Source organism: Pimephales promelas, chromosome 20, assembly GCF_988280905.1.
Source record: "Pimephales promelas chromosome 20, fPimPro1.hap1.1, whole genome shotgun sequence".
In the NCBI taxonomy this organism is placed as follows: domain Eukaryota; kingdom Metazoa; phylum Chordata; class Actinopteri; order Cypriniformes; family Leuciscidae; genus Pimephales; species Pimephales promelas.
The window spans coordinates 18,352,697-18,372,448 of record NC_142788.1 but is presented as its reverse complement, the minus strand read 5'-3'; the positions used below and the strand labels follow the sequence as shown (position 1 = coordinate 18,372,448).

At 36.9% G+C, this 19,752-nt stretch overlaps 2 protein-coding genes across 6 annotated transcripts in view; both read left to right on the top strand.

Annotated features, from left to right (window-relative positions):
* The first annotated feature begins 729 nt into the window (after positions 1-729).
* lrrc38a (leucine rich repeat containing 38a) lies at positions 730-9,138 on the top strand. The gene is made up of 3 exons (XM_039651484.2): positions 730-1,081; positions 1,276-2,712; positions 8,048-9,138. Exons 2-3 carry the CDS (start codon positions 2,085-2,087, stop codon positions 8,290-8,292), a joined length of 873 nt encoding a protein of 290 aa, XP_039507418.2. The 5' UTR covers positions 730-1,081; positions 1,276-2,084; the 3' UTR covers positions 8,293-9,138.
* Positions 9,139-13,974: 4,836 nt separating this feature from the next.
* Positions 13,975-19,752, top strand: part of vps13d (vacuolar protein sorting 13 homolog D) — a 42,117-nt gene continuing 36,339 nt past the window's right edge. For 3 of the 5 annotated variants that reach the window (XM_039651379.2, XM_039651380.2, XM_039651375.2), the window contains exons 1-9: positions 13,975-14,466; positions 15,641-15,832; positions 15,919-15,996; positions 18,041-18,231; positions 18,460-18,540; positions 18,639-18,755; positions 18,840-18,944; positions 19,027-19,197; positions 19,501-19,601. In XM_039651379.2, coding sequence (XP_039507313.2) covers positions 15,736-15,832; positions 15,919-15,996; positions 18,041-18,231; positions 18,460-18,540; positions 18,639-18,755; positions 18,840-18,944; positions 19,027-19,197; positions 19,501-19,601 — 941 coding nt within the window. In that variant the 5' untranslated portion in view covers positions 13,975-14,466; positions 15,641-15,735. The remainder of the gene's footprint in view (positions 14,467-15,640; positions 15,833-15,918; positions 15,997-18,040; positions 18,232-18,459; positions 18,541-18,638; positions 18,756-18,839; positions 18,945-19,026; positions 19,198-19,500; positions 19,602-19,752) is intronic. The other 2 variants (XM_039651376.2, XM_039651378.2) reach the window with 2 other exon arrangements.

The following is a 19,752-nucleotide window of genomic DNA, read 5'->3' as shown; positions in this document are numbered from 1 at the left end:
TGCTTTAATGATATGGCCCAGATTCGTTGATTCCTTGTAGTTAGGACGTCAATGCTGTGCATTCAAGTGGGTGTCCTAGTTTCTGAGACATTCATATTTTGTGACGATTGGTGATATTTTGTCAGTTGTCTCAACGTTGCAAAGGTTTAGTGGGGGTGATAGTATCTTGCTCTTGGTTATGTTGGTGAGGATCATGTGGAGTGAAAGCCCAGAATGCACCTGGAAGAAAAAAAGTGTGTCGCCATGTCCTCAGCCGAGGCTGGCAGGTGCTCTTTTTAGGGCCGCTGGCACGTAGTCTTCTTCGTGTGAGAATGTGTATATGGGATTATCTCATCTTTCTCTTTAAAGACCCTAGGGAGAGAATCCAAGCTAGATGATCTTCTCCACTAAGCCCGGTCATGCACCCTTCTTGACGATTGATCGTTTGGTTCTGTAAAATGAGATTGAATCTCTGCCAAAGCAAGCCACACAGATCGATCGTCATTTTATTGTCTCGCATGCAAGTTCATTTTTTGCTCATAGTAAGTAGCATTGTTTCCTTTCCTGTTGTGTCCCATCCAAAAGCCAACTGTGTCACACAGTATGTCGCTCATGATATTTATAATTTATTCATATGCCAGACGTTAATTGTGAAAGGACAATCTGCATGACTTTTCTGACACTTCCAAATGCCCTACTGTGAAGATATCCTGAACCTACTGTAACTTCCACTAATGAACCTGACATTTGTTTCTTATACAGGGACACCGGAGGAAGTAACATTTCAGACTAGTTGATATTTTTCAAAGACGTGCCACATAAAAAAAGGTCAAAGGCAAGTACTTTTTTTTTCCGTTGATGTCTGCCATAAAGTTTAAGGTTACAATATGACCTATGGGAGTATTGTGTAATTCCATTGGGCTGTGCCATGCCATTCTCCAGTGCATGTGATGTAAGAGGAAAGCTGACTGTTCTATTTGCCTGGAGATTTACAGCAGCACAGGAGTAAACATGAATTAAGAACACTGGGCGACAAAAATAAACAACAGCAGCTGCAAAAGCGATGAGTAATGACCGTTTTCATGAACGCACTGGAGAAGAGGTACTGTCCAAATCTTTTTGTATTCCCTTCGATTCATTTAAAATGTGGATGTTTTGAGAGCTTTGATATTTTCAGGACAAAAAGTCTGCACCTGTGACGAACTCATGCAATTTCTGATTTGTAGCATGCAATAGAAGGCAATGTTGTTCTCCTTTGAGGTTCACACAGTTATTCACACCATCTCTCACTTTCAGGGCAGTAATCTGTATGCGCACAGCCCCATGTTAATCGTCACATGCATCACCATGGCAATGGAGACAGAATATGAAATAAGACACTACGCAGACTGAATCAAAACACAAAAAGAAATCGAACGTGATTTAATGCAAAAACTGTTGCCAACAAGTCATTAGCTGTTTATCCAAGATGGAAGAAGACTTGCAACCACAGCCTTGGGTCAAATTTTTTTATGGGCACCACAGTTGAAATGTCACCCACTCAAGAAAAGACGCAAATGGACCAAGATACGGATCAGCACAGTGTACATTTGAATTAAATAACCAGAATTCCCTTCTGACTGTGGGTAAACCGAGTGGTCTACACCTCCCCTTCCGTCGTCACATTCCCCTCCCCTCTCCATGCCTCCAGCGCTTCGCAGTCTCTAGTTCACTCGTCTCTATTTACCTCTTTGCTAATCCCTCACATCGCGCTCTCTCTCTTCCACACATTCTCTCGATCGCTGTCTCTCCTCCCCTTTCAAACTCAGAGCCAGCGGGCTGCCACACGAGCCACAATGCCTGCTACATGATCTCCTGGAAAACAGAGTCCGTGTCTTTGTAGCCACTTGCTGCTGCTCAAGCCTTGGTAGATTGCAATCTAGGAGACAAGGAAAGATGCCTTCGCGACAACCCTGACTCCTGTCATCTTCAGATGCGACCCTGTCCCCTTTCCTAGTATCTTGCCCCCTGAACCTTCACCCCACCCCCTCTCCTCTATCCCTCTCCTGCCCTCCCTCACTTAATCCCCCCCCCCAATCTTCCCCTCACCTTGCCCCCTCTTGACAATGTTCTCATGTGTTTGTTGGCTTCAGCCTTTCCTTGCCTTGCTATCCTCTACCTTGGTAACTTGGGGGTATAACTGCCCATCTAGCTGCCTGTGTCCGGACCATCACACCGTGGACTGCACAGGTCAAGGACTCACCCGTCTTCCAGACTCTATCCCTTTGGACATACGGAGACTCCTTCTGTCTGACAACTGGATTTCCTGGATCCCTTCTGATTTCCTGGTTCTCTACAGTGATTTGGTCTACCTGGATCTGAGAAATAACTCCCTAACGAGCCTGGAACCTGGGACCTTGAGTATGTCCTCCAGACTGGTCTATCTAGACCTGGGGAGCAACAACTTGACTGAGATACCCTCTGGAACTTTCGGGGAGTCCCGTAGTCTGATCAAGCTACGGCTGGGGAACAATCCGTATTTGAATATGATCAGCAAGGACGCCTTCTTCGGCCTCACCTCCTTGCGAGAGCTCGAGCTGGAGAGGAATGCCCTCTCTGGCCTGGACGTCGGGGTGTTGAGCCAGTTGCCTTCCTTGCGGATGATACGCCTGGAAGGGAACCCCTGGGTATGCAATTGCAACTTTGCCAAACTCTTCCTGTGGCTGTTAGAAAATCATCACAAGCTCCCAACTGGTAAGCTTCTTAAATCTTGCTTTTGTGATCTGCATCCATCTGCATGAAATAATGTCATACTGTTTTTTTTCTAATAAACACTAGAAACCTTTTCAATCACTTGAACCCTTCACCGTGTGTGGTGATTCAATTCATTTTCTGACTAGGTCACACATGTGGGTGAACTGATTTTGTTTTGGATAGAGACACACTTTAGGTGATCACTAGTATATGCTAAATGTTCTTGTGCATAATTCATGAAACATATGCCACACAACATGTGCCCTAATTTGTATCTCATGTCTTGTTCTCTTGGTTGACGTTAATGTGAGAGGTAACTAAAGGAAAAAAATAGGGAACTGTACCCTCTTGTATACAGTATCCGTTGGTCATTAGGTCACTTACCACTTAGTTTAAGGTCAAGACATCTACATCAAATATGAATGCATGGTCCTCACTGTCCCTTAGAAGCTGTTTAAGTCTGTTTAAAAGATCAATGTAAGATTAAGTTGCATTTTTACAAAGATTTCAATATAAAAACAATTTGTTTGGGTTTTGGTCACACATACGTTATATATTTTATGCTATTGGAAACTTAACCAATTATTATGCACACTTTCTTAAATCATAGTTATCCGCATAGATGTGAATCTTCCAGATAGGCTTAAACTCCATATTTAGGGAAATATTTCCTTAATATTCAGACTATTTGAATTTTATTTGAATAATTCCAGAGCATAGGATTTGAAGGAAGAGGCTGAGATTGTATATTTTACATTTATATGCAAACATCTGGCAGACACTTTTACTGGAATTGAAATTGCATTCAAGGTGTACATTTTATAAGTTCATGCATTTCTTGACAATTAAACCCACAACCGTGGTGTTATGTAGCTACATAATGCTATAAATGCTGGGGGGTTCAATTGCTGGAAAAAAATACAATAGTTTTTTAACTGTAATTCTAACAAAATACTTCAGAATCCACCATAATGTAGTCTTTAATTTAGATAGTCTAGTTTAAACTCCCTTACAGTGTTTTAAGTCTTGCACTTGGGTATGGATGAACACGTTACATCCATTATTCAACCCAACATCGAATCTGATACTGATGATAACACACCTCGGGCACACTTTCAGTTGCCTGGTAATCTGATATTCAGGTGGATAATTAAGAGCAAGAACCAAGATTTCCAGCAAAATGTAAGCAATGTAGTGACATCCACATATGTGACAGGCGCACACACAACTCTTTAAACAACCCTCAAAGGTCAACAGACAGACCCTGAGAGGTTACCACGTCATAAAATATAATATCACAATGAAACCAACAAGTTATGCATTCACCACAAGATAAAGCATGCACAGTTATAGCAAAAAAGAATGGAATTTTTCAGGCTTACCTACAGTATGTAGCGTAGGATTTAGAGCACACTAATTAAATGTACTGAATGAATTCAGTGTAATCTGAACGGAGAGACCTAATGATAAAGATATTCATATATTCAGCTTTATTACACACCCGAGGTGAAGCTTTGATTCATTTCATTGTTGCGAACACAAGAATATGGCTTGCGTTACACATATGTGGTGACAGAAGGCAATACGACACTAGTCGGCTGACTGAGCTTGTGGCCGCTGTGAGAATTGTCTAAATGGGGAAAAGCATGTGCTGCATGCGTGTTAGCCATTTGTGATTTTCGCTTTGGGGATCTCCGGTGTAAAACACTGAAGCTCGAGCATGATGAAACGTCAGATGAGCTCCTAGAGACGGGCAAACGGCCACGTGACAGACTCAACAAAGGAGGCTGAGGTCACTGAATCCCCTGCATGTGGAAAACCCCTTCTGGATGGAGTGAATCATCCACACTTAACTGCCTCACACGTTTGATGATGATGTGAACTGACTCTGGCCAATGACATGAGCAAACATGGCATTGTATTATGACAAGGATGGTTATATATCAAGCGTTTCTTTTATTTGAATTCAATTCTTTCTCGTTCTCTCTCTCTCTTAAAGAATAATATGCTCCTAAAGAGCTACACAGAATCACAAGGGATTTTGAGCGTGAACGCAATTAAAGAAGAGATGGGGCTGTGGAGCTCTGCCGCTCTGTTGTGTCTGTCTGTCAGCGTGGCTGTGTTACGTAGGCGATGTTCCGCTTTAAATCTGTCATCTGGTGTGCGCTGATCACACGGCTGAAAGGAGATTAAAACTCCCTCTGTGAAAATCCAAATACAAACCTACAAGGAAAATTTCACAAATGTTTCCCATACAGAGAGGGGAGGGGTGGAGGGGATTGGAAAGCATCCCATCTCACATCTTATCATGCTGTTATGTAATAGGAGTTTTCTGAGTCATATCTGCAATCGTGTTTTTAAATACAAAAATGTTCAAATAATAATACCAACATGCTACAGTACAGGGAATATTTCTGTATAGCCTACTCTATCATAATATGTTTATTTAGGCCTATGTAACATTATAAGTACAATTTGTCTTATTTAGTGTAAACTATTTTTGAGTGGAAACAACGTTTTGTCATTAGTAATGACGTTAAGATTTTGATATTTTTATTTAGATCATTTGCAGAGGCCTCGGAGTTTCTGTTGTGGCTAGGTTTTCAGATTTGAGCACTTTGTGTTCCAGTGCAAACCAACCAATTTGGAAAACAACCTCATTCTAGGTAGAGCTTACCCATCATAAAAGCACTTGAATGAAATACTGGTATGTTATTACCGTACTTGTTCGGCTGGATATATAGCATTGAGAGTGTGTGTGTGTGTGTGTGTGCGCACGCGTGTTAATGAAGTCCACTTGCTCATTTATTATCCTTTGAAGCGATACACTGTCTGAATATGTGACCATCAAAATGACATTAAAGAGCTGAACAAATAGAAATGAAATGGGGGTTTAAATGGGAAATATAAACTGAAATGGACAGTACAATTAAATAATAGCCTACGTTTAAAAACAGCTGAACAGCTTTCATTTTCAATACACAACATTCAAAAGTTCATTAAATATTTTTAAAGAATAAATGAAGAGTTCAGATGCAAAAGCCTCTAAATTCCATTTGAAATTTTCTTCTAAAATGACAATTTTTATCAAGCTTGTATATTTCAGTTCAGTAATTTCACTTAAATGACAATTAATAGGTAATCTTCATTGCCATTTAAGTGAAATTACTGAACTTAGATATACAAGCTTTATAAAAATGATCATTTTAGAAGAAAATTTCAAATGGCACTTATAGGCTTTTGCATCTGAACTCTTCAAATGCTCACTAAGACTGCATTGATTGATCAAAATACTGTAAAATTAGGTCTATTTTGAATATTAAAATGTTCTATCATATAATAGGCCTATTTATAATAATATTTAATATTGAAATCTCAATTTAATATGTATTTTAACTATAATTTATTAGCTGAATTTTCACAGTGTGAAACATTTCCATGCAAATTGGCTTTCATTCGATCATATGATGCAATGGATGGATGGTTGAGATTTTTAAAACATGGTGATTTGTTCAAACTTCGATAATGTTTATGCATGATATTGAGCAGCTGAGGATGTGACATTAGTGACCTGTCATGTGAGCTGGTTCGGAAACTCGTACAAGTCCGGTAACTGAACACTGGTCATGAGAGACCAAACTAAATGTTACATGGACTCTTCACCTAACGATTCACGGTACTTTTTTTTTCAAGGCATATTATTTGAAGCTGTCATATAATGAGAAATGACATTCATTATAAAAATACTGTTGTAATTCTAAACTTACCTCCCTAGTCCAAAAACACAAAAATAACACAATAACAACACCAACAACAACAACAAAACTAAGCTTATATGTGTGGGCCTGGTAAACCCTACATTATAGGGATAAAATGTCCCCAAACAGATGGCAATATCCATAAAACTGTGACATTTTTTTTTGTCCCCATGAGGAAAACAGCTTATAAATCACACAAAGTGATGTTTTTTGAAAATGTAAAAATGCAGAAAGTTGTGTGTGATGGGTAGGTTTAGGGTTAGAGTAAGGGGATATATAATATACAATTTGTACAGTTTAAAATCATTACATCTATTCATTCATTCATTCATTTCATTTTATTGTCCACAATGTGGAAATTTGCCTGCGGTCTCATGAAAACAACAATTAAACCAACAACAACACGAACAACAGCACTAACACACAGACATCTTCAGGGCAAAATGCAGCACAGCAGTAGTCATTATGTTACAGTGCATCAACGAGACTTGGTTTTCAACATCCGGATTGTATTAGGAATAAATTAATTTTTAAAGATATTACAATTTGCCCTAGGTACTTTGTAACGTCTGGCAGAAGGGAGAAGTTCAAACTCCCTATTGAGGATGAGTAGGGTCTTTTGCTATTTTAAAAGCTTTTTTTCCCGAGAACTTCCTCGTACATGGAATTTAGTTGTTTCTGCCTTGACCCTATGATTTTTGAAGCGAGGTTTACTATTCTCGGCAACTTGCTTCTCCCTTTTACATTTAAATTACCGTACCACATCGCCATGTTAAAAGTTAGGATACTCTCTATAAGATTCTTTTAAACTATTTCCATAATATGCTTGCTCACTCTAAAGGAGTTGAGCTTGCGCAATAAATTGAGACGTTGATTACAGGTTTTAAAAATATAATCTGTGTTCACACCAAAGTTTAGATTCGAATCAATAAGTGCCAAGGTATTTGAACTCTTCTATCTCTACGATTTGTCCCCTAATTATAAGGGGCAGAACTATGAAGAGACGTGTGTGTGTGTGTGTGTGTGTGTGTGTGTGTGTGTGTGTGTGTGTGTGTGTTAGGGCTGTCAAGCAATAAAAAATGTAATCTAATTAATTACATGATGTGCCGATTGATTAATCTTATTAATCACACATCAATTTTGGCTGTGCAATTAAGTCATTCATGTTAGATGGGAAAAGCATTGAAAGACATCACAAAAAGTAGATTTAGAAGGACATATTTTGATTCAACGTAGAATTTATTACACAAACTTTAAAAGGCTAAAACATTGCCATTACATTAGTTATTTATTTTTTCCACTGGAGTGTATTTTTTTTTTAAAGCAGCATCTGAAGTCAGTTGTTGTGCATCATGTTCGTTACTAAACTGCATAAGACATTAAGGTCTGGGCTGGGGTGGGGAGCATTCAAAGCATTAATAATGTTTATGTAGGCTATCTGTGTAATTTATATGTCTAATGTGAAGTGGAATAAAATATCAAAACTTTTTTGATAATTTTTGGTTTTGTTAAAAGTTGTTTTCAGAAAGTTTATTTTCCACAATAATTTTCCCCCTCTCCGTCTGTCTCTTTTACAGGGTTAGAGGGTATGGAGTGCTCTCTTCCAGTGGACGGGCGGCAGGTGTCTCTCAGTGAGCTTTCTGAGGACAGTTTCCGCGAGTGTCGGGGATTGCTGACTCTCACTGATTATCTTATAGTGATTTTTTCTGGAATTTGTATTTCGGTGGCAGCCATTATTGCCAGTTTCTTTTTGGCTTCCACCATCCACTGTTTCCAGCGACTCAAATCCAAAAGGACAGATGAAGAGGAGGCAGAGGAATGAGGGGACAGAATAGAAGTTACAAATTACCCATAATTCAACACAGGGGAAACCAAGGGATTGGATAAAGGGGTGAATCACCTTATTTCCATGACAAAAGAACCCTGAATTAGGCCCCTGTGCAACTAAGGTGAGGCTGCTGTCTCGCATCTCGTGATTCACAGCCTTCATCCGCGTTGCTTGCAAGAAGCATCATATTTTTATACTTGAACACCAGGTGATTGAATTGAGCCTTAAGACTAAAACTGTTCCTGAACATGCAGTTTATGAAACCACTGTCTCATGCCCCTGTATTCAAAAGTAATCAGCATTATATTTTGACATCAGACAGCAACAATGGTCTTTTTATGAGATGTGCGAGTTAGTATTTTCTACATGAGTTATTTTTGGTATTGTGTACTTGAATCTTGCTCTGTTGTAGTAAGGTTTAGCTACTTGCACTTTAAAGTACAGAAGACATTGCACACAAACCCAGTGAGCCATATTGTAAGCCCTTTTTCATAAACCATAATGGCACTTATCACCAAAGAATTAACATAAAATTAGCATACAATGTAATGTAAATGTTTTACAAGAGAAGGTTTCAAAACACCATTATAAGTATTGTAAGACATGTTTGGCTGTTGTCTGTAACCTACAACAACTTCATACTGTAAATGTCATGCATATTAATACAGTAGTTGCAGATGGGTCAAAATTAAAGGCCCTATATAAAGTAATCAAGGTATTTTAAAGACTAAATTAAAAGGGAACTTTTTGTCTTTTTATGTCAGTTCTGTCTAGTTAATTCTTTCCTTTTTACTTTATGTTATGACTAAATAAACATTGACGCCAAAGTGTTTGAAATGATTAATATCATGTCTTAATCTTTTTTTTTTTTAGCATATGATAACTAATGGTAAGAAATGATGTTTCTGGTGAGTAAATCTTGCTGGCTTGATGCAGAAGGACGATTGACTCACATTTAATAAACAGCAGGAACCAAATGAGATACACACCAGCACAAAACGTCAACACAAGACCATGAACTGAAGATAACAAAGGGTGTAAATAGGCCTACACAGATGATGAGGAACAGGTGAGAGATGACTCAATGAAACAATGAATCACTATGACAACCAAGCAAACAAACTAAACAGGAAAAACTAGGCCAAACAGACCAGAAAGAACTTCAAACTAATAGTCACAAGACACAGACCAAAACAGACTATAGCCTATTATTTTTAGAGCTCAAATATTTTCTATAAAAACTCCTCTTCATACTGTCTTAAGCTGAAGCAGTCCTGCTTTCTGCCACCAAAATAACAGCAAGTTCCTGCAGGTGCAACCAATGACATGATAAGCTATATATCATTCCTTTTCCTTTGACCCAGAAAGCCCTGAGCTTTCAAAGTGCAAAGCAAACAATGGAGCAAATGCAGTTCCTTTATGTAATCTCATTTTGCTTCTACCGCACTTAGTTTTTTAGGTTGCTGGGGGATGTTGTTTTTTTCTCTCGATGAGAGCTTCTAAAATCAAGCTTAATATATTTGCTGTTGATGTCAGTTATCTATGACTGAGCAACAGTGACGTTTGAGTTTTACTGCGGCGTCATAAATGAAACCGACGCCAGACTCAACGATTACCCCTCGAGATGGGAATTTGAGGATGGAAAACGTACTGTGCTTATTTGCGCTCATTTCTCCCCACTCATTTTCTTGGCGAAAAGTTGAATGAGACAGAGGCTAGAATTTGTCAAATTGAGGCTACAATTCTCCAACACCCAGATCTTCTTGTTGCTATGGTTACGTGTCTGTGGGCCAGTTGAGTTGAATTCAGACACCGCTACTGAGGATGGGTTTTGAATATTTGACTAATCATGTCTCCTCCTGTCCCTTACCATTTCTCAGTGACTCTTGCCCTTCCTTTCCTCAAAATTGCCTTGATTTATAGTCCATCTTCCGTGGTTGTACTAACGTTATGAAACTAACATTCCTGTGGTAATCATTTACTCCTTTCCTTAGTATGATGGCCACCCTTTCCTTACCTTGAATGGCCAATCTTCAGAAGATAAATAACAAAATTATTAATATTATTAGAAATAAATATTTAATGCGCAGAAATAAATTAATTTGTTCCAAACCAGGCTATATGAATTTCAAACACAAAATTTTTATATTTTGAAGAATATTGGCAGACGGTCACCCATTGACTTCCACATTATTATTATTATTATTTTTTTTTTTTACAAAATCAATTTGTGTTACAAATTTGAAGTTGATGTGACACAAATTTAAGTTCCTATGATATTTAGTGTAGCCACTGGATGTCACCCACATTCCATTGATTTTTTTATGCATATAAATTTCTGTCCAAATTTCATGTCTGTTACAAAACAGTAGGCCTAAGTCAATTTTATTTATATAGCACATTTTACACATAGCAGGGCTATCCAAAGGGCTAAAAAGAGTAAAAAACAAATCGAAAAAAACAAAATAAAAAAAAACAAAAGAGAAAGCAATAGCATCAGGAGAAAATTAAAATGTATCATAGTGCTTTAAAAACAAACAACAGAATTTTAAACTGAATTCTAAAATGGGTCGGAAGCCAATGAAGTGAGGCTAAAATGGGGGTTACTTGATTGTATTCTTCTGTCTCCATCAGCAGCCTTGCAGCCTCATTTTGCACCGTCTGGAGTCAAGCAAGCGATGATGAGGAATACCCAAATACATACAGTCCAAGCATGAGGTAATAAAAGCATGAATAACCTTCTACAAATCATGGAAATGACAGAATTGATTTGAGTTTGGAAACTAACCACAATTGATAAAAACTATTCTTTACAACAAAATTAATTTGTTTGGATAAACATAATTCAGAGTCAAGAATAACAAGCTTCCTGATCTGAGAGGAAACTGAGGGGAAATGGTTACCCAGTTCCTTAATAGGAGTATTTTTCAGTTTTGGTGGGCCAAAGACCATAATTGAAAAACTAGTCACCAAAAATGGAGCCTTGAGACTCAGAGCTTTCAAACGATATGTATTTTGTTAAGGTTTTGACTATAAAGTTAATAAGTAAATAAATGTTGTACTATGCAACCTGACACTGCCCACCAGGGGATGAGCCTGCTAAAAGAATTTAGAGTACCATTTTCATGGTAAAGCAACGTCCAATTTCAAAACGATTTTCACAAGATGAATTTTGAGTTCGTAATAGTTTGAATGAGACCTAATTTATGATGACTACTAAAATATGGGATATAAAAAGGCGATAAAAAGAGCACCAAGCGTCCCACTATAGGGGCGGTGACAGTTAAGGGGTTAAGACTATACCAAAATGCATGTTTGAGTTGTTTAAACTGAATGCAACTTGCACTGACACATCTTAAAATATATCAGTGGAATTATTTTGTCTCAAGATGCACACCAGTAATGTTTTTTTTTTCCTAGGCACATTTATAAAAGCTACTTAAATGTCCTAATTTACCTAAACCCTGGCTTAATCTAAGCCCTGTCTGTGAAAATAGGCCTAAAACTCATAAATTATTTCTTGTCAATTCAATTTTAAAGGGTGAGGGTCAAAGGAGGTTAGAACAGCATGTCTAATGAACATGAAGGCATGTGCCAGGAATGAAGGTATGTGTCAAGGCCTGTCCACTTGAACAGGGCCAAGATTGTTTTACATTCAGGGCAAATGAAACTGATCCTCCAAGTGTCCACTCAACCAATGGTGGACTATGACCTGAGAACGAAATCCTCAGATCCATGAAAACAAGAGCAACATGACCCTGCACCCTGAGCCTCTTTACTATTGCTGACAGCGATGCTGGTTAGTTTTCAATGATGAGTGTGATTACAGCAAAGCAAAAAAAAAAAAAAAAAAAAAAAAAGGTCTGTCAATAGTGAGTAAAAGGGGGAAAATACATCCAAATTTTCTCATGTGAATAGGGTAAAAATGTTAACCTTGTTTGCATCTCATAACACATAGATATATTTTTAGATATATACATTTTTAAGACATTCCAAAAAAAATGCTATAGGTTTTATATAAATGCATTTTTGTATTATATATTCTTATCCATATTATTCATTTATCATTTATCTGTATTAACTCTATCTTTTAATTCAGGTCTCAGCATATATTCAAGTATTTAGTTCATCATCTATGTTCAGCCAATTTTATTCTATTCCAGTTTATCCACTTTTAATTCACATGCATTTCTAATATTATGTTATTCGTATTAAAAATGATCTTTGTTACGTATTCTTTCTGTTATAGTGGAAGCATCCCAATGACTTAGTGATGTTTCTTAGAACAGTTCAATGTACGAGAGGTACTTTTCCATGTATTTGAAAAATGCTTATGCTGTCTTTCTTCTGAAAACAATAGTCTACAGGTATATCTATTTTGTCTACTGGTTTAGATTTTGATAAAAGTTAAAGTCAGATTTGGTTATACAGTCTATTCTGTAGAAAATCACCTTCAAAAGAGACATTAATATTTTAGACACACGAAAAAAAAGGTACAAAAGCTGTCACTGGGGCAGCTGGAGCTGTCACATTTTCAATAGGCTACACTTTTGTACCTCTTAAGGTAGGCTACATTTAGGAGCCTACCTAAAGTGTACATACCTAAAAGAAACAAAAGTGTACTTTTTGAAAATGTATGGAAGGGGAGGAGGGAGAGCACTGCCCCCACTCCACTGTCCAGATGTGGAGTTTTAAAGGGCTATGAGCTGAACAGATGGCGCTCTATTCTATTGTAGGCAGACTGGGATTATATGGTTGCACACGACCAGCCAGGGGGATGCAGAGCTTCACATGTGCTAGGATTATTGTTATTTTATTTGCTCGGCAGAAGAGTAGTGTATTTCATGATCTTCATCTCAAGATATCTGGCAAACAGTCCTTATGTCGACTTGACACTGAAATGTATGGGGGGGAGGTGGGACTAACCTCTGGAAGGCCTGGTGCGGTCGGAGATTACACTGGATATAGGGTCTGCACGGATTACACCGCTTAGTGCATTTTGTCAGATCTAATGAATTCATGGGATAGCTGTACTGAAGTTCAGTAACTAGAGATGCATGAACACACACACATATATACATATATATTGTTATGTATACTTTCTGTTATATTGGATGCATTCGAATGACTAAATGACATTCAATGTACGAGAGGTACATTTCCAGGTATTTGGAATTTGAATGGTATTTAAAAAATGCTTATGCTGTCTTTCTTCTGAAGGTTTCAAAACACAAATATAAATGGGCCAATAAAATGACACCCATATGCTACGTTAAATATAATAACCATATAAGGTTACCTTTTAAAAATAAACAAGTATAAATACCTATAATATACTACATTGTAAAATTCGGCCATTCTACCAACTTGTTGAAGTTAAAAACATCTTGCGTGTAACTCTGTCGCCCTCATATGTGGAAAACAGAAAACTGCACCAATAGAAACTCATGTAACCACACACATAACATTCGATTCGATTATGATATCGCCTGGCGATTTACTATTATATAACATTTCTAAAGAGCCCATATTTGCGCCTTTGCAGATAAATAACTCAGCGGTAATAATAGCTATATATCATAAGGTCGACCTCCAAACGCTAGATGTCACATGACGGACACCCTCAATGACGTAAAAAATCGCTTTGTTTTGGCACATGACCGGAAGTTTCGCAGGTTTCAGGAAGCGTTTCATGAATTCAGTTTGACATGTTGGAAGTTAAGAGATGAGCGCAGAGGACCCACAACAAATGGTGATTACAGAACAGGGCAAATTCCGCAAGATACTCGGACTAATACAGAACTAAACTACGGGCTGTGACCGGTCACTCTGACCAGTTGTTGGTCATGTTTCAAAGTTGTCGAGCAGCGCTAAAGGACGAGCGCTCATGCTAACGCTGCCCGTGTCACTGACGTTAAGTCACAGAGAGATGTGCTGTTTTGTTCGTCACATGCTGTAGTTTGCTTTCGTTTGTGGTTGTCATCTGCGGCTTATGGTGTAAACATCTTTAAAAATAAAGAAGATAATTTACTTTCTCTTTAGCCAACAAGGACAGCTTCGCTTCCGAAGAAAGGACTCTGTTTGACTTGTTGGATAGTGGAAGTCTTATTTGGACTGAAATGATCATAGACAGCGGTTGACCGAGGGACATGATGTTTCATAACAATTGTAAGTTATTAGTTCACCTAAAAAAAAATCTGTAATTATTTACTCCCCCTCATGAGTTGTTAAGATAGCCTCACTTTCACTTTCTTTGCATGGAAACTGATGCAGTGAGCGTAACAATTGTACTTGCCGCTATCAACCCCATGGTTAACTTTATTAATCAAATCTCCTCTACAAACTGTAGAAATTTTCTTGCTTTATAGTCTGAAAAATCACTCGTATTGGTCTCTGTCTGTTTATTTTGGTGTGGCAGCAGATGTATGTTCAGTACAGTGGTTCTCAACCAGGGGGTCGGGGCCCCACTAGGGGGCCTCAGCAAACTTACAAGATGATTTCAAATCAAACAAAACAAGCATCATACCTTTAGGGGTCATGGTCATAATTGAGATTCTCGGCGTGTCAAGTGACTGAACAAATTAAGCATTGCTATTTTTTATTTTATTTTTTTCAATACAAGTTTAATTAATATTTTTACACCTTTACTTTTTCATGATTCTAGACAATATTCACTTGTAAATTATGCTGCTTTTATGTCTGCATAAAATAATACAAATATTAGATGATGACATTTATATATACATTTTTTTTTAATGTACGGTTTAAGTTAATAAAATAGAAAAGGTAGTTAAATGCATGCAAAGTAGATTGGTGCCAACGGGTGTGATTTATGGAGCATCATAGTGCACCATTGCCTATAGACTTTTAGATAAATACATTAAGCTGTGGATTTTCTAGTTGATTATACGATTATTTTCAGACTTAATTACTTTTTTAATTACTTAATTACAAAACAATTATGTTTTGGATATATGTTTTGACCTTATCAAAGGCTTCTTCATTGTGGCTGATTTGTAGATAGATCCCCATGAAATTGCTCTTTATTTTCACTTTTTTTTAATCACCCATTATTTCCTATCTCAATTGTGACCGTGAAGATCACAAGTATGACTTTTTTAAAAAACAAACAACAACAACAACAAAAAAAAACATCAACAATCATTTTCTAATAATATCATTTTTTGTGTGTGTTTTCATATTGCAAATGCCACAGGAATGGGGACCTTCGAGTATTGTTGAGTAAAAATGTGAGCCCTTTGATTCAAAAGGGGTTTAGGAAAAACTGCTACACATTTTTTGTGAGATTAGATGTCAAGTTTGTGTTTCTTTGACTCCTCAGACTTCAGATGACTGGAGTGAATGATAACTGTGAAGTTCATTGCCTGCTTGGATTTACTTTAACTGACTAATCCCAGGGCATCTTCCCTTCCTATAATGTTGGAGGGACTTGTTGCCTGGGTGCTCAACACATATCTGGGCAAATATGTGACCAACCTTAACACTGACCAGCTCTCCATTGCTCTTCTCAAAGGTATTGGAATTTGTTTTTATTTTTAATCAGGATTGACTGTCTGTTGTGTATCATTTTGTGAAGTATGCATTTCTTTAATGATCCAGGGGCAGTGGAGCTGGAGAACCTCCCACTAAGAAAAGATGCTCTCCGAGAATTCGATCTGCCCTTTGAGGTCAAAGCAGGTTGGTGTTATTCCAGCATTTAGACTTTAATGGAATCAGTTCAATAACTCATTTATTTGTTTTGCTGCCTCATATGATTGGTGTGCTCTTATGGAAATACCCTTTTGATTAATTATCAACAAAATAATAGTGACAAAAATAATCAGTTATTCAAAAATGAACAAAATAATCTGATTTTAGGGTTATCTTTCAAGAGAAAGTCTTAAATAGTAGTATTCTGCTGTTCATGTAATCTCATCATAGCGGCGGTTGTGAGATGGGCTAGTTACTAAAAAAAGTTGTATTATTGTCATTTATAGTATAGTTGTCAAAAGTTATGTGTTTCAGTGTAATACTAAACCGAATGAAACTCTTTGGCTGCCTGCATAAACATAAAGCCTAATGTCATTTATTCCATCTGAAGGTTAGCTATTTGTGTCTTGTGATCTTAATTGTGGGAATTAAGGAAACCCTTTTACAGCAGTCTGTCAAAACAGGATTATCTGGATATTCTTGTGCAGTGGCATGATGGCATGTGCAAATGTTTTGTGTCAGTAAGATTTTAATACTTTTATTCAGCAAGGATGCATTATATTGCTTAAACATTTTTTATGTCACAAAAGATTTCTATTTTAAAGCTTCAGTCCGTAGTTTTTCCTCTCTGTTCGAAATAGGGAATTGCAGTTATGCACGGAATTATCAACTTTACAATGTTTCCAATGTGGCAATCTTCAAATATATACATGCATGCATATGTATTTATATATACAAAATAATTATACACAGCACACACACATATATTATGTAAACACAAACTTTTATTTTGGATGTGATTAATTGCAATTAATTTTTGCACATCCCTAATTTTTATATATAAACATTTTAATGGGGACTGTCATAAAAACTTGAAGGTTTTATTCAAACATACATTGAATATTGAAGAATAGTAAGAAAATTTATAGTGCATATAATTGAGCAATTACATACGGATTTATTTTGGTAAGTTCTACTATGCTTTAACAAATCTTCTGATGTTCAATCGTGTTTATCGTGCTGTAACTAGTAAAGCAGATAAGTTGATCGGTTCATGTGTGCTTTGCTTTGCTTCGCTTGATCTGAGGCGGCAACAGCAATCTGTCACGCCACATTAAATCGCAACAAAACGGTATTTATTGTTTGAGTTTCATAATAAAATGGGCAGAATTTGATATCTGAGTGGCATTTTAATGATTATAAAGGGAGTGCTCTTTGCATGCTATCAAAGAAGATATATATATAATTCATTGAATAAAAGGAGGACTGATGGTTCTGTTTACATTTACATTTATCTGATTCTTTTATCCAAAGCGACGTACAATTGCTATATATGTCAGAGGTCGCCTCTGGAGCAACTAGGGTTTAAGTGTCTTGCTCAGGGACACATTGGTGTCTCGCAGTGGATTCGATCCCGGGTCTCTCACACCAAAGTATTCGACATATAAATGCGGGATTCACACTCGAATTTGCAATTGACATAGTGATAATTAGCATGGGACAAAAATATGGCATGTCAAATATGCTTAATGTGAATGCAGATTAATAGATCAATAGAAACATATTTGTATCAATATATTTTTGCATATTCCAAGTGTTTGTAAAAGTAATGACTTTAATAATAATTTTAATGGTCTCACTGTACATTGCTGTTGCTTACACATTACATCTGCATTAGATTTTACATGCTCAGTGATTTGATTCTTAATTGTCCATCTAACAGTAAAATTAAAATGTATGACTCTGAAAAACATTGAAGAACCCTGGAAAGATTGTTTCTTGGGACTTAAGAATCGATATCTGTTCATAGAATTATTGATTTTTTTTTTATTAACCCTGCCTTAATTTGAAAGTAAATACAAATAGAAAATGGTTATAATAAATCGTAATTCTATTTCACAATATTGCTGTTTTTAGCCTTGGTGAGCATCAGAGACATAAAAGCATAACATATTCTTACCAATCCCAAACTTTTGAATGGTGGTGTATATGTTAAATTTTATATGTAATTTATAAATATTATGTTTTTCAGGCGTCATTGGGAAGATCACTCTCCAGATCCCCTTTTATCGACCACACAGTGACCCATGGGTCATCTCCATGTCCCAGCTGAACCTCATTGTTGGCCCTGCCCCCCCACAGGAATATGATGAGGTGCGAGAAAGGGAAGCTGAGAAAGAGCAGAAGAAACAGCTGCTCAAGGCGCTAGAGGACAAGTGGAAGGTACAGGCTGTATGAAAATATCAGCAGAATAACAAAATTGGTCAAATTTATTTATTTATAAATCTACTTCTATAAAATCACTTTTATGCATTTATGCTCCAAAAATGTTGAACCTTTTACTAATAGAAATGACAGGCATGTTTAATTTAGCCTGTGTCTCTTTTGTCATTATTGTCCTTTTTATTAAATTTAAAAAAAAAAATATATATATTTTTTATGTTTCACCAGAGTGAATGTGAGCAGAAGGGAGAATCTTATTGGTACTCTGCCACAGCATCAGTTGTGACTCGAATCGTTGAGAATATTGAGGTAATTTTCACTATTATTTCATTTACTTGCACTCTGTTGCTGTTATAGTTTAATGTCAGAAATTCAATTTTATTGTGCTATTTTCTCCATGTTATTAGTTGAAAATTCAAGGTGTCCACTTACGTTTCGAAGATGATTTCTCCAACCCTGATAAACCATATGCCTTTGGTGTTTGTATCAAGAATGTATCCGCACAAAACTGCTCTACAGAACCAGTGAGTTGTCCATATTATTTGATATTCTCATGAAGTCGCTAACTTTACATATTAGAATATGAAAGGTAAACTCTTCACATACAGGCACAGAAGCTTATTCGGCAGAAGAATCTGGAAATCAGTGAATTCAGTGTGTACTGGGATACTAAGTGCACCATTCTTGGAGATCTTCCCTCAACAGAAGTACAGGTAGATTTGTGATAATGACACTCAATAGCACAATGTTCTAGTGCTTCTTGTAAATTCTTTCTAAAACAATTGTCTGTTACAGGAGCTGATGAGTGAATGTATGCAGAACGATGAGCATCAGTATATATTTGAGCCAGTATGTGCCTCTGTGCTGTTGAGGAGAAATGCCTCTAAAGAACCACTAAGATCTCGTAATACACCTCGCATCGAGGGCCAAGTGCAGTTGGAGCCCCTCTCACTTCGTCTATCACAGGTAACATTTATCAAGATTTTTAAATCTTTCAAATCTCTTGGACCTTTCCTTTAGGGTGTTTTTTTTTTCAGCTTATTTGCACTCTAAGCAATCTTGGGCGGGATAATGTGTATACTTGAAAGTTTTTGTGGTTTGATTTATCAGTGCAGCCCACACCAGTTTGAACACCAAAAGTGCTTGCCCTTTCTGAATGACTTTAAATGAACTGGATTTGGTGAATTTAAAATGTACCAAATGTGAAACCACCCATTGTTGAATTTTACAGTTAGTTTTTTATTTTATTTTATTGGCATTTGATTTCAGGTTCAGTATCAACAGATCATGGCATTCCTCAAAGAACTGGAACGACGAGAAAGGGAGACTCTTTTTCGAAAGTGGAGACCTAAACTTCAAATTTCTGGAAAGTAATAAGATTTCCTTTTTCTATGCCTATAAAAATCAATTAAAAATCAGTTTGAACCCTCTAGATAGGTCATGTTGATTAAAATGTGATACATCTTTTGTTTAACAATGGTATTGGTTTTCTAGAAGAATAACTCTTCTTTTGTTGTTGAA

What these genes read in the sequence shown, in the direction of transcription:
- lrrc38a (XM_039651484.2), top strand. Translation starts at nt 2,085, where the DNA reads ATGTTCTCATGTGTTTGTTGGCTTCAGCCTTTCCTTGCCTTGCTATCC. An exon ending in TCATCACAAGCTCCCAACTG is followed by an intron (nt 2,713 to 8,047) that starts GTAAGCTTCTTA and finishes TCTCTTTTACAG; the next exon opens with GGTTAGAGGGTATGGAGTGC.